The sequence below is a fragment of the Microchirus variegatus genome, assembly GCF_963457635.1.
Source record: "Microchirus variegatus genome assembly, chromosome: 18".
NCBI classification, from domain to species: Eukaryota; Metazoa; Chordata; class Actinopteri; order Pleuronectiformes; family Soleidae; genus Microchirus; species Microchirus variegatus.
Window position 1 is genome coordinate 5,505,296 of NC_139819.1, and position 16,200 is coordinate 5,521,495.

General features: G+C 39.4%; 2 protein-coding genes across 4 annotated transcripts; one reads left to right on the forward strand and one right to left on the reverse strand.

Moving 5' to 3' along the window:
* Positions 1–3,634: 3,634 nt before the first annotated feature.
* akr1a1a (aldo-keto reductase family 1, member A1a (aldehyde reductase)) lies at positions 3,635–6,209 on the forward strand (the record flags this gene model as incomplete). The annotated part of the gene is made up of 8 exons (XM_083904510.1): positions 3,635–3,715; positions 3,804–3,923; positions 4,101–4,252; positions 5,271–5,466; positions 5,556–5,605; positions 5,685–5,834; positions 5,918–6,077; positions 6,144–6,209. The coding sequence occupies 8 exons, from the start codon at positions 3,635–3,637 to the stop codon at positions 6,207–6,209; spliced, it is 975 nt and encodes a 324-aa protein (XP_083760636.1).
* Positions 6,210–7,065: 856 nt separating this feature from the next.
* On the reverse strand, positions 7,066–16,089 carry vcp (valosin containing protein). 3 transcript variants are annotated; one of them, XM_083905214.1, is made up of 18 exons: positions 15,397–15,528; positions 13,443–13,554; positions 12,492–12,664; positions 12,267–12,409; positions 12,029–12,159; positions 11,809–11,940; positions 11,350–11,452; positions 11,105–11,238; positions 10,746–10,881; positions 10,294–10,406; positions 10,031–10,195; positions 9,829–9,951; positions 9,532–9,744; positions 9,137–9,445; positions 8,854–9,009; positions 8,601–8,755; positions 8,082–8,208; positions 7,066–7,698 (listed from the first exon to the last, which is right to left on the reverse strand). In XM_083905214.1, the coding sequence occupies exons 1-17, from the start codon at positions 15,411–15,413 to the stop codon at positions 8,103–8,105; spliced, it is 2,421 nt and encodes an 806-aa protein (XP_083761340.1). In that variant the 5' UTR covers positions 15,414–15,528; the 3' UTR covers positions 7,066–7,698; positions 8,082–8,102. The 3 variants fall into 3 exon arrangements, with proteins under 3 accessions (XP_083761340.1, XP_083761341.1, XP_083761339.1); XM_083905215.1 differs by lacking the exon at positions 15,397–15,528 and adding an exon at positions 16,003–16,089 and having other exon boundaries at positions 7,066–8,208; XM_083905213.1 differs by having other exon boundaries at positions 7,066–8,208.
* Positions 16,090–16,200: the final 111 nt, after the last annotated feature.

Below are 16,200 nucleotides of genomic sequence, written 5' to 3' on the forward strand. Positions count from 1 at the left end.
TTTTGGACGACATAGTATAGTATGACGTACTACATAGTATAGTATGACGTTTTTGTCAAGTATTGGACCAAAAAAATGTTTTTTTTAAAAATGGTCAGATTTTGGACGACATAGTATAGTATGATGTTTTTGTCAAATTTTGGACCAAATTTATTTTTTTCAAAAAATGGTCACATTTTGGACGATATAATATAGTATGACGTACAACATAGTATAGTATGACGTTTTTGTCAAGTTTTGGAACAAAAAAAGTTTTTTCAAAAAAATTGTCCGATTTTGGACGACATAGTATAGTATGATGTTTTTGTCAAATTTTGGACCAAATTAATTTTTTTCAAAAAATGGTCACATTTTGGACGACATAGTATAGTATGACGTACTACATACTATACTATGACGTTTTTGTCAAGTTTTGGACCAAAATTCTTTTTTTCAAAAAATTGTCACATTTTGGATGACATCGTATAGTATGGTGTACTACATAGTATAGTATGGTATGAAGTTTTTGTCAAGTTTTGGACCAAAAAAATGTTTTTCAAAAAAATGGTCACATTTTGGACGACATAGTATAGTATGATGTTTTTGTCAAATTTTGGACCAAATTAATTTCTTTCAAAAAATGGTCACATTTTGGACGACATAGTATAGTATGACGTACTACATAGTATAGTATGACGTTTTTGTCAAGTTTTGGACCAAAACAATGTTTTTCAAAAAAACTTGTCAGATTTTGGATGACATAGTAAAGTATGACCTTTTGTCAAATTTTGGACCAAAATCTTTTTTTTCAAAAAATTGTCACATTTTAGATGACATAGTATAGTATGGTGTACTACATAGTATAGTATGGTATGAAGTTTTTGTCAAGTTTTGGACCAAAAAAATGTTTTTCAAAAAAATTGTCAGATTTTGGACGACATAGTATAGTATGATGTTTTTGTCAAATTTTGGACCAAATTAATTTTTTTCAAAAAATGGTCAAATTTTGACGACATAGTATAGTATGACGTACTACATAGTATAGTATGACGTTTTTGTCAAGTTTTGGACTAAAAAAATTTTTTCAAAAAATTGTCACATTTTGGATGACATAGTATAGTATGGTGTACTACATAGTATAGTATGGTATGAAGTTTTTGTCAAGTTTTGGACCAAAAAAATGTTTTTCAAAAAAATGGTCACATTTTGGACGACATAGTATAGTATGATGTTTTTGTCAAATTTTGGACCAAATTAATTTCTTTCAAAAAATGGTCACATTTTGGACGACATAGTATAGTATGACGTACTACATAGTATAGTATGACGTTTTTGTCAAGTTTTGGACCAAAACAATGTTTTTCAAAAAAACTTGTCAGATTTTGGATGACATAGTAAAGTATGACTTTTTGTCAAATTTTGGACCAAAATCTTTTTTTTCAAAAAATTGTCACATTTTAGATGACATAGTATAGTATGGTGTACTACATAGTATAGTATGGTATGAAGTTTTTGTCAAGTTTTGGACCAAAAAAATGTTTTTCAAAAAAATTGTCAGATTTTGGACGACATAGTATAGTATGATGTTTTTGTCAAATTTTGGACCAAATTAATTTTTTTCAAAAAATGGTCAAATTTTGACGACATAGTATAGTATGACGTACTACATTGTATAGTATGACGTTTTTGTCAAGTTTTGGACCAAAACAATGTTTTTCAAAAAAATTGTCAGATTTTGGATGACATAGTAAAGTATGACTTTTTGTCAAGTATTGGTCCAAGTTTTGGACCAAAAAAAAGTTTTTCAAAAAAATTGTCAAATTTCGACGACATAGTATAGTATGACGTTTTTGTCAAAATTTGGACCACAAAAAAGTTTCCAAAAAATTGCCAAATTTTTGACGACATAGTATAGTATGACGTTTTAATCAAATTTTGGACCTTTTTTTTTCCATTACATGTCATTAACAGACTTTTATATGGAATAAGTATTTTTAAACTTTGTTGCGTTCACTAACCATTTAGCGCATTTGTCAATTACACAATCTGTGCTGCAGCTGGTCAGGAGACAGGTGATCGTGTGTGTGCGTGTGTGTGTGTGTGCGTGTGTGTGTGTGTGTGTGTGAGTGGATACATAGCAGATTACTGGTGGAGTGTAGGACTGTTTTCTGAGATGCACTAACACCACACTGTGACTAATGCCTTATAGATGCATCTGCTATTTCTGGCTATACGTCAGAGTTCGCAGAGAGTTTATATTTCCAGCGAGCCTTTCTTCTCAGCTCAGAGTGAGAAAAAATAACCTCATGACAATAAAAAAACAAGCAGGTCACTGAGTGTTACTCTGTGGTCTGTGCATGTTGACGAGCCTAAACTAAACCTTCAGTCTGAATTGAGTTGTGATCCCAAAGCAGATTTTGTTTTGGAATATGTGAATCTAAAGTACATGTGATTGGTGTGTGTGAGCTGGTGCCTGCTTCTGTATGAAATCGAATAATGTGGCAGTGTAAATATGACCTTATGACCTATCTTATCAACAACGTATGACCTGCTCCATAAAAACTCATAAAAATTATATTTATATTTATAAGTTCTGTCAAAAAGATTCTGTATCTTTCAAACTAAATTCATCTTAAAGGGTTAGGGTTATACATTTATACATATTAACACATATTTCAAAATGTAAACTGCTAAAGCCCTTTAAGCCTATTTAATAAACAAGAATGTTAATTAAATAGAATCATTAAAAAATAAATAAAATAAAAAAGTGTGAGGTCTTGGGATTATTGGAAAGATGCAGGCTCCCCCTTGTGGCTCTTCAAGTAAATCACACAGTTTGTCCTATAAGTAAGAGAATGTGAAAGACTTGTGTTTCTCAGCTCTGTTTGAATATAGAAAAAAAAACAAGATATGAAGAGCATTGTAAAAAAAAATGTATTTGAAATATTTAAAAATATAAATAAAGTCAAAAACACAATAACTCTATACACAAATACACATATTTTTCAGTTTTTTGCTGAGCTTTCGTCTATTTTTAGTGTGTTTTTTATTAGAATAATAAAAAAAAAATTGCTTAAAGTCTTAAATAATAATAATTTCAAAAAAGTACCTAATTATTATGAATTCAGAGCCTTTATTTTGAAGGGGGGAAAAAACTGAGAGAGATGCTATAATATAAAGATTTGATAATTAAATGACATGTTGTAATGCATCGCCAGATTAATATGTTATGTGGAAAAAAAAAAACATATATTATTAACAGTACAAGAAGGGAAATATTTATTTAAAAGAGTATTTGCAGCAAGTTGGTGATTAAAGACAATATATTTACATTATCTTATTGTGAAGCTTAAGGCAGCTCACAAATGTGTGGTTTTTTCTGAGTCAAATTTGAGTGAACTTTATTGGGGATATTTGACATTAGAAGAAAAATTTAAAAAAAAAAATTGCTGACCTCTGCTGTAGAGTGTCGTCTGTGGAGTACACAGAGTAATGGTTACCTCCTGCTCTGGTGTAGGAGTTAATGAACTCAGACCCGAGCGTGTGGATCAGTTACAGAATATTAAGACTTAGTCATGATGACTGGACAACACTGACTTTACATTTACAAAAAAAGTCTCCTCACACTGTCCTCCTCGGTCCTCAGAGCTGGAACATGAGCACCTTTGTGACCCTTTCATCCGGGCAGCAGATGCCCACGGTGGGACTCGGCACATGGAAGAGTTCTCCAGGACAGGTACCGGAACCACTGAACTGAACTCCCTGACACACCTGTAACACGAGAACATTGGTAAAGTGTGGACGCATGTGTGTGTGTTCCTCAGGTGAAGCAGTCGGTGCTGGCGGCGTTGGACTGCGGCTACAGACACGTCGACTGTGCTGCTGCTTACAGTAATGAGCAGGAGGTCGGAGAAGCTCTGGCTCTGAGGATCGGCCCCGGGAAGGTAAACAAACCTTTTATTTATCATGATTTGTGCTTGTCTTATTATATTGGAGCCTAAAAACATTTAAAAAATAGTTTTGTCTAATACATTTGTTAAGCACAACATTCAGATTTCCTAAGAATTCAGTATTGTGTGGTTTGTGTTTGCCGTGCGTCTCTTACACTTCCCCACTCTCAGGCTCTGCTCCGCGCCGACGTGTTTGTGACGTCCAAACTGTGGAACACCAAGCACCATCCACGGGACGTTGAAGAAGCCTGCAGGACTAGTCTGGCCCACCTGGGTCTGTCCTACCTGGACCTTTACCTCATGCACTGGCCCATGGCTTTTCAGTGAGCAGCTTCATCAACACGCAATAAACTGAATCCGTCTCCTCCTGGTTGACCTTGTACAGATGAGGATTAGGGTCACATAGGAAAAAAATATTTGAATTTTGACCTTAAACTCAGAAACTCAGAATTCTGAGTTTAAATCTCAAAATTCTGACTTTATTCTCAGAATTCTGACTTTAAATCTCAAAATTCTGACTTTAAATCTCAAAATTCTGACTTTAAATCTCAAAAATCTGACTCAATTCTCAAGATTCTGACTTAAAACTAAGAATTCTGACTATTCTTAGAATTCTGACTTTAAACTAAGAATTCTGACTATTCTCAGAATTCTGACTTTAAATCTCAAAATTCTGACTTTATTCTCATAATTCTGACTTTAAACTAAGAATTCTGACTATTCTCAGAATAGATTTTAGTCAGAATTTTGAGGTTTGAAGAATTCTGACTATTCTCAGAATTCTGACTTTAAATCTCAAAATTCTGACTTCAAACCTCAAAATTCTGACTTTAAACTAAGAATTTCTGACTATTCTCAGAATTCTGACTAAATCTCAAAATTCTGACTTCAAACCTCAAAATTCTGACTTTGAACTAAGAATTCTGACTTTAAATCTGAAAATTCTGACTTTAAACTAAGAATTCTGACTATTCTCAGAATTCTGACTTTAAATCTCAAAATTCTGACTTTATTCTCAAAATTCTGACGTTATTCTCAGAATTATGACTTTAAACAAAGAGTTTTAAATTCAGAAATTATGAGTTTTAAAGTCAGAATTCTTAATTTAAAGTCAGAATTATGAGTTAAGAGTCAGAATTCTGAGCTTAAAGTTTTAAAGTCAGAATTCTGAGAATAAAGTCAGAATTTTGAGATTTAAACTCAGAATTCTGAGTTTCTGAGTTTAAAGTCAGAATTCAAATATTTTTTTCCTGTGTAGCCTTAATCCTATTCCGTATCCTTGTGAGGTCAAAGGTCAATGCAAAGGTTAGCGGTTAAAGGCTTGTATGCTTCATGATTCAGGCCGGGGAAAGAGCTGATGCCTCGCAGGGAAGATGGAAGCATTTGCTACTCGGACACACACTTCAGAGACACCTGGACGTCCATGGAGACTTTAGTGGACAAAGGTCTGGTCAAAGCCGTGGGACTGTCCAACTTTAACGCCAGGCAAATGGACGACATCATCAGCGTGGCCAGACACAAACCCGTGGTCAACCAGGTACCGTGTGACCTTCTCATGAGACAGAACGAACACATTTTAGAGACAATAGTGAAGCGTTGTAAAATGTGCGAATCGTTGCACCACAGGTGGAATGTCATCCTTACTTGTCTCAAGTGGATCTGGTCTCTCACTGCCGGTTGAGTATAAAAATCACAGTTTTCTCTCTGCGTCTCCTGCTGTGTCAGTAACAAGAGATGATAACACTTCTGCCTCAGGTCAGTGGGAGTGTGTGTGACGGCCTACAGTCCTCTGGGCAGCGGGGACAGACCCTGGGCGTCTCCCGACGAGCCGAGTCTGCTGGACGATCCTCGACTGGGAGCCATCGCCCGCAGATACCTCAAAACTCCGGCTCAGGTCATTCTCAGGTACGACGGGGCGGTTTTCCTACGACTTCTCTGAATTCTTGTTGCAGCTTCCGATTCCCATTCGTTTCATCCACGTGGCGTAGGTGGCACGTTCAGAGGGGCGTCGTGTGCATACCCAAGAGCGTGACGCCGTCCAGGATCCAGCAGAACCTGCAGGTGTTTGACTTTTCCCTGACAGAAGAGGACACGAAGCTGATCGGGTCCTTCGACCGACACGAGCGCTTCATCGTCCCGTCAGTAGAGGTGAGGCGATGATTTCCTGCAGTTATTGTCAGCAAAATAAATAACTTCTTTGTTGTTCTTCCACAGCGGGATGGTAAGAGAGTGTGGAGAGACGCAGAGCATCCTCATTTCCCCTTCCATGATCCTTACTGAGGCACAAACCGAGTCTTACATTTAAATATCCACATTTTCCCAGTCAATTATATTATAAAATTGTGTTGGAAAAAATACATTGAAATGGAATAAAAACATTAAAATTTCCAGATGCATTTGTGTCCCTTCTTTCTTGTCCTGAGTGACACCGTGTGGTCAGCAGCAGAACTGCACGTCTGCCCATGATCACATGGTGCCTGCGTGTTTTCAAGATAACTCATATCTGCTGATTCCAGTTAAAGGTCACTCATGTGTCAGCACATTTCCTGTTAGTCTTTCGTCTAAAATTATCAAATAAAAGCTTGTTGGTCAATAAAGACATTAATAAAGACACTGAACAACATAACCTTGACAAATCCATCCTATATTAAATGCTACTGATTATTTAAACTCACAGCACTGAAGAGGAAATAATGACTCTGTAAGGTCATTATTGTGTTGCTAATACAACAAATCTAATGGCTGCCTGATGTTTCTGCACAGGTTTCTTTGTTAGCGTTTTACAGCAGTTAGCATTCATACTGTTGCATTACTGCCTTCTTCTGCTTATCCCTTTATCTGTGGATGTAGGTTATGACCCAAGGAATAAATAATTAACACTCTAGTAGTGATACAGATACACATCCAAATACAATACAACTGTTATGATATAAAGAATAGGTGGTAAACTGATATTGTGGGAGTGGCTTTAACAGTTTGGATGACGGTACTCGTTTCATATAATCCCAATACTGAGGTGAACGTCATTTCCGCACCATTTCCTGTCGGGCCTTAATGTCAAAAAGTTACATCTGTGCGTCACTAAAGAGATTCAAAAGAGACACCGATGACAGCCTTCATTTCGTGAGATTTTATTTTTAACAACATAACCTTGACAAATCGGCAATACATTAAATGCTACAAGTTACTTAAAAACAAGTTCTTCCTTATAATCTAGCATAGAATCCCATCAATAAAGCCATTCATGTTGGTTGTGATATACAGAGGCTCAGATTAACCCAGCCTCACTGTTAAAAATCCAACTCCATTCCAATTTATTACAGATCAGATTTGAGAGCTCACAGTCGGAACGACAAGTGTCTTGCATCTGACTTTAATGTGAACACCGAAACTTTTGTTTTTGTCTCAACAAAAAACATTAGTAAAACCACTTTAAGAAGTGGGAAAATGGGTCAGAAGCAGAAGCCATATGGATTCCATTATGGCCAACCTCACTCACACCACATCAGATTTATATCTGGTCTGTGATCTCATAATGTAGTGACACAAATCTGATTTATAAATTGGAACCGATGGGATTTTGGTGTTTGTACAGTCCTGGAAAGGATTGATCCATGTTGCATCAACGGGGGGAGAAACAATGTGGACACACAAGCATGACAGAAGGTTCCCATAACCAAACTATTTCATAGTAGAAGTTCACCTGGGACACTGTGGGGGTGGGGGCAAAGCACAAGAACGACCAGGGGGTATGAGATCACTTCTCCATCTGTGGGATGAAAATATATAGTCTTTTTCCATTAATTTCCTCAGTGTAACTAATTTAAATAAACCACTCAAAATTCAATGAAAGTGGTGAACAGCAATTTTATTTATTTAGATGCAATAAGATGAAAAACAATATTTATTAAAGTTGTAAAATGGGTCTAATTAGACCAAACACTGGAGAAAGGTTAAATATTTTAACATCCCCTTACCCCCCCCCCCCCACCTACATCAAAGCCAGGGCAAACCAAGTGCGGCTACATGCTTTCTCCAAGGGAACTCGTACAAAAAAAAAAGAAAAAAAAAAGAGGAACACATTATGGAAGCAAGAGTCCTAAAAATGTGGAATCTGGTGAGAATTATTACAGGTGTGATCCCAGTACTGACCACAGTCGGGGCAGTGTACATTTATCCATACAGGTCGTCGTCGTTGTCTTCATTGAACACTGGACCGCTGCCAGTTCCTCCTGTGCCGTGGCTTGGTCCACTGCCGCCTGGGGTACTGGAGGGAAACCTGAAAGACGGAAGACAAAGTCAGCCTTCTATACTCAAACAAAGATCCTATGATGAGGCAGCTCCTAATGACCTTAAATTATCCTCTTGATGTTCAGCATCGTCTATTTCAGAGTTTTCAATCAGCTGAGGTTGGGGATCTTTTAAGTTGCTGCTCAATTACTGCTGTTCTGGCCTCTAATGTATGTTTTTGTGCAGTCCCATTGAGAAAGGTGATATTTCAGGTTAAGTCTGATTGGCTTTGCCTCTGCAAACCTCAACCAGATCAGATTCTGCCAATAAGCATGTTACTCATTTCTAGAAGTAGGTGTTTTGGATTCAGGTTGCCTATGCAAATGGTGGTCTCTTTCTATAAAGCATAAAATAATAATCTTATAGTCCATGTAAACATACCTGAAGCTGCCAAAACCACGGCTCTGCTGCAGTGTCTGAGCAAACATCTCATATTTGCGAATGTCATTGTCACTGACGGAGCGCCGGGCGAATCGCATCGCCTCTTCAAAGTGGTCCTTCCTGATCTCAGGCACGGGATCGTCCTCCTCCACCTCCTGTCAACGAAAAGTGGCACAAATCACTCAAAATGACCTATACCTGCAGCAGATGGAAGCTCGTCTACAAGTGGAACAAAAAGAAAAAAGGTACAAACCATCGCTGATGGGTTGGTCTGCCTCTCTCGCTCCCTGCGGATCTCGTTCTCGATGCTCTCTCTGATGGCCAGCTTACACGCTCGCTGGCAGATCTCTGTCAGATCAGCTCCGGAGAAGCCGTTGGTGATCTTGGCCAGGAAGTCCAAGTCAACATCCTGTCAATCAGAAATTCAAGGTTTCAGGTTTAGACTGAGAATATAATCATTTTGTGTGTAAAGTCAGAAGTTATCCAAACATTCAAAGATGATCGAAATGTTTGCTCATGAGCAGCAGCTCTGTCACCTTGCTGATGGGACTCTTGCGGAGGTTGGCCTTCAGGATGCTGATCCTGCTCTTCTCGTCGGGCAGTGGGATGTAGATGAGCTGATCCAGACGGCCAGGTCTCAGGATGGCTGGGTCAATGATGTCTGGTCTGTTCGTGGCTCCGATGATGAAGACGTTCTTCTTGCTGGACATGCCGTCCATCTCAGTGAGGATCTGGTTGATGACACGGTCGGCTGCTCCGCCGCCATCTCCCACGTTGCCACCGCGGGCCTTGGCTATGGAGTCCAGCTCATCAAAGAAGAGGACGCAGGGGGCTGCTTGACGAGCCTGGAATCAGAACACCAGTAAGAAGATGGTCTTGCGAAACAATATAGGAAAGATGTGAAGCATTTTCACTCAATAACAGTTCTTACCTTGTCAAAGATCTCTCTGACGTTGGCCTCAGACTCTCCAAACCACATGGTGAGCAGCTCAGGTCCTTTAATGGAGATGAAGTTTGCCTGGCACTCATTGGCGATCGCTTTGGCCAGAAGAGTCTTACCACAACCAGGAGGACCATAGAAGAGCACACCCTTGGATGGTGTCATGCCAAACTTGAGGAACTTGTCTGGGTGCTCCACTGGGTACTGAATTTGACAAGAAAACATCATGATTAGTGGTACAATCCTAATTTTGCAGTTTGAAAGTCTTCAAAATGTAAGCTCACATACCTGCACCAGCTCCTGCAGCTCCCTCTTGACATCTTCCAGGCCTCCAATGTCATCCCAGGTGATATTAGGTACCTCAACAACTGTCTCCCTAAGTGCTGATGGGTTGCTCTGGCTCAGTGCCCACTGCAGGAGAGCAAAAGGTGAGAATTGATGCAGAAGATCTTTGTAGATCTTGCTCTTTTCTTAAAAAACGAAGTCTTACCTTAAAGTCATCCATGGTGACAGCAAGCGAGTTCATGACTTCAGCATCGATGGTCTCATCCTCAAGATCGATCAGGTCCATCTTCTTCCTGATGGCCTGCAGGGCAGCCTCAGAGCACAGGGCAGCCAGATCTGCACCCACATGCCCGTGGGTCTCATTGGCTACCTACATCAACATAGAACGTTTACATTTTATGACAACACTGAAGACATTTTAATTACATGTCAACGGGCATTTAAATAATGACATTAATGTGTACAAACCTGCTCCAAGTCAACATCATCAGCCAGCTTCATGTTCTTAGTGTGAATCTGCAGAATTTCCAGTCTTCCAGTTGCGTCAGGGATGCCAATGTCCACCTCTCTATCAAAACGTCCTGTACAGAAGTTCAAACACTTTCTCAGGAATTGAAACCAAATGGAGCAACATTAAAGACATCACATCTGTAAAGCACCTGGCTCCTGGCTATAGCTCACAAAATAAACATCTAAATCTAAATCTGTATTAATAACATTTGCATCTGATGAATAAGCAAGATGCATTTCTAACCTATGATTCATAAGTATTTAAAACTGTACAGCTGCAGTGTTGGTGTAAGAAACTGTCACAGCAGTGATCTGCAGCCTGGATGGCCGCAGTCGTCAGGTTCTATATTGAGCGTTGCCTCAAGAAGAAACTGCTGGGTTCTGAGATTGAAATTTAAAACATAACTTACCGAATCTCCTGAGAGCTGGGTCAATGCTGTTGGGTCTGTTGGTGGCGGCCATGACAATGACATGAGCTCTCTGTTTCAGGCCGTCCATAAGAGTCAGCAGCTGAGACACAATGCGCCTCTCCACCTCCCCGTGAGTCTATAAATAAAACATGCTTCTACATTTAAAACTGTATCCACACACCAGTTTGACTCATTTTGAGGGCAATGTTTCTGAAAACTGATATAAATCCATGGGGAAATGATCATTTAAAAGGAAAAACAAAAAGAAAGATAAAATAAAAGCTAAACAAATTTATCACAGTGACACTGATAGCCATTTTATGTAACGCATTAAATTTATAGGCTCTCTTCCCGCTCACCTTCTCCCTCTTAGGAGCGATTGCATCAAGCTCATCGATAAAGATGATGGCAGGAGCGTTCTTCTCTGCTTCCTCAAATGCCTTTCTCAGGTTACTCTCACTCTCTCCTGCCAGCTTGCTCATGATCTCAGGACCTGAAATGAGACAATAAAGCATTTAGATTTCAGAGGAAAACATTCCACTCCCAGGTCATACCACTATACAATTTTAAATTATTATTAGAGGAAGTAAATTATTCTACACACCATTGATCAGGAAGAAGAAAGCTCCAGTTTCATTGGCCACAGCTCTGGCAATCAAAGTCTTTCCTGTTCCAGGAGGTCCATACAGCAGGATTCCACGAGGGGGCTAGGGGGGGATTTGATATCAGAACATAATTAATTTAAAGGCATATCAAAGATTAAAAAATACCGCAAGTTGGCAGCTTTGATGATGACATTACAAAGTTAAAATGCACAGTATAATACAATGAAGACAGCAAAAAAATGCAGTGATACGGTGACTTATTATACTAATGTTGTCAGTATTTACCACTGATAATTTCTATGTCAACAGGATTAAGGTGCTGGTCGCTATTTAGATCGAAATGAAGAATCATACATTACATAAAAATGTAACAAAGTCTTACTGGTTTATATTTTTAGTTTACAGAGAACGACCACAGTGAAAAATGCTGTGTGTCGTGACAAATGAGGCTTCCTTACCTTGACTCCAATGGCCTTGAACAGTGCAGGGTGTCTAAGAGGCAGCTCCACCATCTCTTTAATCTGAGCCAACTGCTTCCTAACGCCTCCAATGTCATCATAGCCAACCTCATTCAGGGACTCTTCTTCATCCTACACAACACAAAAAAAATGCATGATTCAATTTCTGTGGTTTATTTTGGGTAAATGTAAGTCAATACACTGGAAAGCCACTACACACCTCTCTCCTGATTGGTTCTCCCTCACAATGGATGACTGTATCAGGAGCAACAATGCAGTATGGGGAGGGATCAGTCTCCACTACCTTGAACTCAACAGCACGCATGCCGCCTCTGACCAGGAAAATATCACCTTTACATGATTTTAAAAAAACAATAGCAGAGCATCATGTGAGATACAAACAGATTTGATCAACCAAAATTAAGATCTCCAACCAGACAACTGAACTTGCTACTCACCTTTGCGGATTGGCCTGTAAGCCTCCAAGAAGTATGGCTTCAGGTAAACCTCGAACAGGTTCCCAGTAATTCCTTCTACTGTGTCATCTATGGGGAGGACGTGGATCCTCTTTCCGTACTTCACATCAGGGCAGGGCTGAATGCTGAGGGAGATATTAGACTTAACACCTCTTCTGTTTTCAAGGGTTCAGGCAAGAACTTAGGCAAGTGCGCGCTTTCACCCACCTAATGACATCACCGAGACGGACCCTCAGGTTGTTGCGGACGACTCTGTTCATCCGAACCTTTTCATCTGAACAGGTGTCGTCCGAGAGTACGATGCACACAGTCTCCCGCCTTTTCTTCCCTTTCATGAGCACCGTGTCTCCACGGAAGAGCTGCAGCTCATCCATCTTGGTCTAAAGAAGCACACCCAAAAATTATACAATCTATCATTGCCTAAAATAAAATGGAACAGTTTTAAAGTGTCTACAGGGGCTGTGCAATATAAAAGATAATAGTCTGACAAAAATAATTTAGTTGTCAATATGATATTTTTGGCATCTGGCATAACCATAGATCAGCTGGGAATGAAAGGGGAGAGAGGAGGTAGATTCCCAGAACATAAGGACAGCAGGTGGCTGCAGAACACAGTGCGAGGGGCACCAGCTCTAGTGTGTGCATTGAATAGCCCAACTAGTATTGTAATTCAAATTGTAAAGCATGCCAGAAAAATAACACACCCTCATGGGCCACAGTCCCTATTCAGCTAATACACAAATGTTCATTTATTACCATTTCAATAATCGTTACCTAAAAAAGCTACTAGGATTAGAGTATTAATAACACCTAGTGCTTGGCAGAGTAGGATGGAATGAACACTCCCTGAACAGGAAATCATAATAACATTGAATAAAAATTGGCAGCCCTATTTACCTTATGGTGAAAATCAGTAATATGGAAGGAGGCAATGGTTGTTGCAAATCATTATTGCAAAGCTATCACATCAATTTACATGAGTAATAACATGTACAGAATCATAGGATTTGAATTGGGATACATTATTTTTTCCTTTCAGCTTCTCCCTCTCTAGGTGTTGCCACAGGTCATTTTGCAGAGCCCGATCATTATTAAAATATCATGACATAACAGGGTTGCGACTTCATCGATGCAACATAACGCTTTCTAAATAATTACCTGAGAGAGCGAGACCACGCTGTTATCCTCATTGATTGATTCATCAACAATGAGTCTGTTGGGTCTTTGTTTCTGCTTTAGAATAGCAGTAGCTAAGTCATCATTTTTGGATCTATGATGGGGAAAAGAAAACATGTTCAAGGTTAAAAACAAAATGTGATGCATGTTTTGAGAATTCATACAACTCTAACAATATCCAATACGAAAAAATAGTAAGCAACTGTGCAATAGGAAAGACTTCCAAACTGCCAACCCATACAATATTTCATAATAAATAAATGTTACAACTCTTCTACAACAAATCTCCCCATGCTGGACAAGGTTTGGGGTAACATCCACAAGGAAAGACGACACCCTTTGATGAGACTACTTCAGACCACCAACCATGTGGTTACCTACTTAATTAAAAATTAAAATCCACTAACCTCCACCAACAGTTTGCTAAAAGATCAACTTAACTTGGTAATCTTACCAGGGCAGCAACACTATTGTGTTTTAACATACGACTATAAGCAGAATCAGTGAAAAAGGACTAATTGGGATTAAAGTATCTGAAATGTAGTATAGTTTGTTGTTGACTTATTTAAGGCAGACTGAATCTATATCCCCACCTGCAGGTGCAGATGCAGGTTATAGCGCAAGTAAGAAATTGATATACATCAAGAAAAAAAAAGTTGTTGAATACGAGAGAAATTTTGTGACCTTGGTGGAATTTGTTTCTAGTTTATATTTCAGATTAGTTTAAAAAGTCTGCGTTTTGGAATGTTGACTAAACATAATATATTGTATTTTTTGTAAAAAAAAAACAAAAAACATTTGGCCATATCATTACTACACCAACGGCTCGTTTTGATGTCGTGCATTTTAAAAACCAACTAAGGAATTTGGCTAAAACTATGTAATAAGTAAAGTATCTTTCGGTCACAGCATCTCTATATCTTTTAAGGTAAACCGGCCGTCAACATACTTTGTTCTATACAATGACCTAACGTTGCATTAAATAGTCACAAATGTGCCTTTATTCAATATATACTCGATGACTAATACGAGTTATAACATTACTCTTGGGCCGGCTAAGTAGTTTCTCTTTCACGTATTTAGCATGCTAACGGTAGCCTTAAGCTAGCAGACGGGCGAGCAAACGAAGCCAGATGACACAGCAAAAGAATTAGAAAAAAACTTTGTCAGCTTGCTACGTCGTTCCTTAAAGAGACAAACGACACAATTCTATCGCGACCAACGTCACCATAGGCTGCTTATAATTCACACGCGTTTATTGGTGAATGTTTGATCTTGGGCAAAATAAAGCACATGTAAAATATAGACCATTTAAATGAATAGCCAGTCCGGTTAGCCTGCTAGCTTTGGTTCACTGTTTGGATACAGGCAGCTAACCACGGAGTTAGCGATCTGAAAGGCTGGCGTTTTCATTCGTAATGAGCATGAGGCAACCCACAAATTCTACACTACACGTCGACGAATACGTTTTAACATGTTCCGTCCAGTTTGACGTCTAATATAACGACGAACTATCACCCAACGGACAGCCAAATGTACCGTTGTCAGGGTAAATGGCTTTGGCCTCGACAGCCTTGCTAAGCTAACATTAGCATCCAAACACGACAGCAATGACTGCGCTTTGTCAAGCCGCTGCCACACCGCTGTCTAACGCGACACTGGCAACTGACAAGCGACACTTCAACAGAAGTCGAGGGTTAATCGAGATGCCACCGACGTGTCAGTGAACGTGCAGTTTTAGATTATTCAACAAAATGACTACAGTGCGGAGGCTGGAATAACTGACCCCATTAGCTACGCTGTTAGCTCCCAAACTCGACAATGTATTAGCAATCGAGCTACATTCAATTAACTAACGTATTCTAGCCATTTAGAGGGCATTTGTTGTTGATCGGGAAAACGCATTTTAATAAGATTGAAATGTGTATCTACTTACTCCCCTCCCGAGGCCATGATTTTACACCTGGATTGTTATGAATAAATAATTTCTGTTTTCAGGGCTTAGCCGGTTCCTCTGCGCTGTAAGTGATTCCACACGAAAGTCGAGCAGTTTCCGTGCTGTTCTTTAGTTATACCACGAACAGGATGCATGCCGCTCTCTGATTGGCTGCAGGCTGTCCAACATGTTAAAGATGATAGGCTCCGGGGAGTGCTGTCACAGAGAGTGCTGCGTGGCTCAGCCAATTAGAAAAGCACGCACTGTTCCATTTCTCACCAACTTCTTGTTTTATTGGCTTGTGCCAACACCGGGTCATCCAATTACCGCGTACCGCGTTGGTTGATATGGTTATGTGGGTAAAACCGTGGGAAAATTAACCATCGTGTTTTATTGTTCATACAAACACTAGCGTCTCAATTTATGCTGTGTAACATTTTAAGCAGTACGTAATATTAAAGTATTGTGCTACGAACACTCACCCGATATATTAGCAATTGAGCAACATTCTATAAACTAGTCTAAATGGCCGACGGCCATTAAATTGATAGTCGTTTTTCCCCAGAAAACCGTCCTTTAAAAAGACTAAAATATGAATCTACTTACTCAGCTTCCGAGGCCATGATCCTCCTCCTGCTGTGTTTGCAATTAATAAACGAATTGAGTTTTAACAGGAGTTAGCTTCCTTCTCCGCAGCTGTCTGTGACGCGTGTGTGCCGTTCAAGAGCACCAGGAACAGGACGTCCACCAGGTCACAGATGAAAGGTTCCGGGGTAAGTCATCACAGGCAGTTGGTTGTACCTT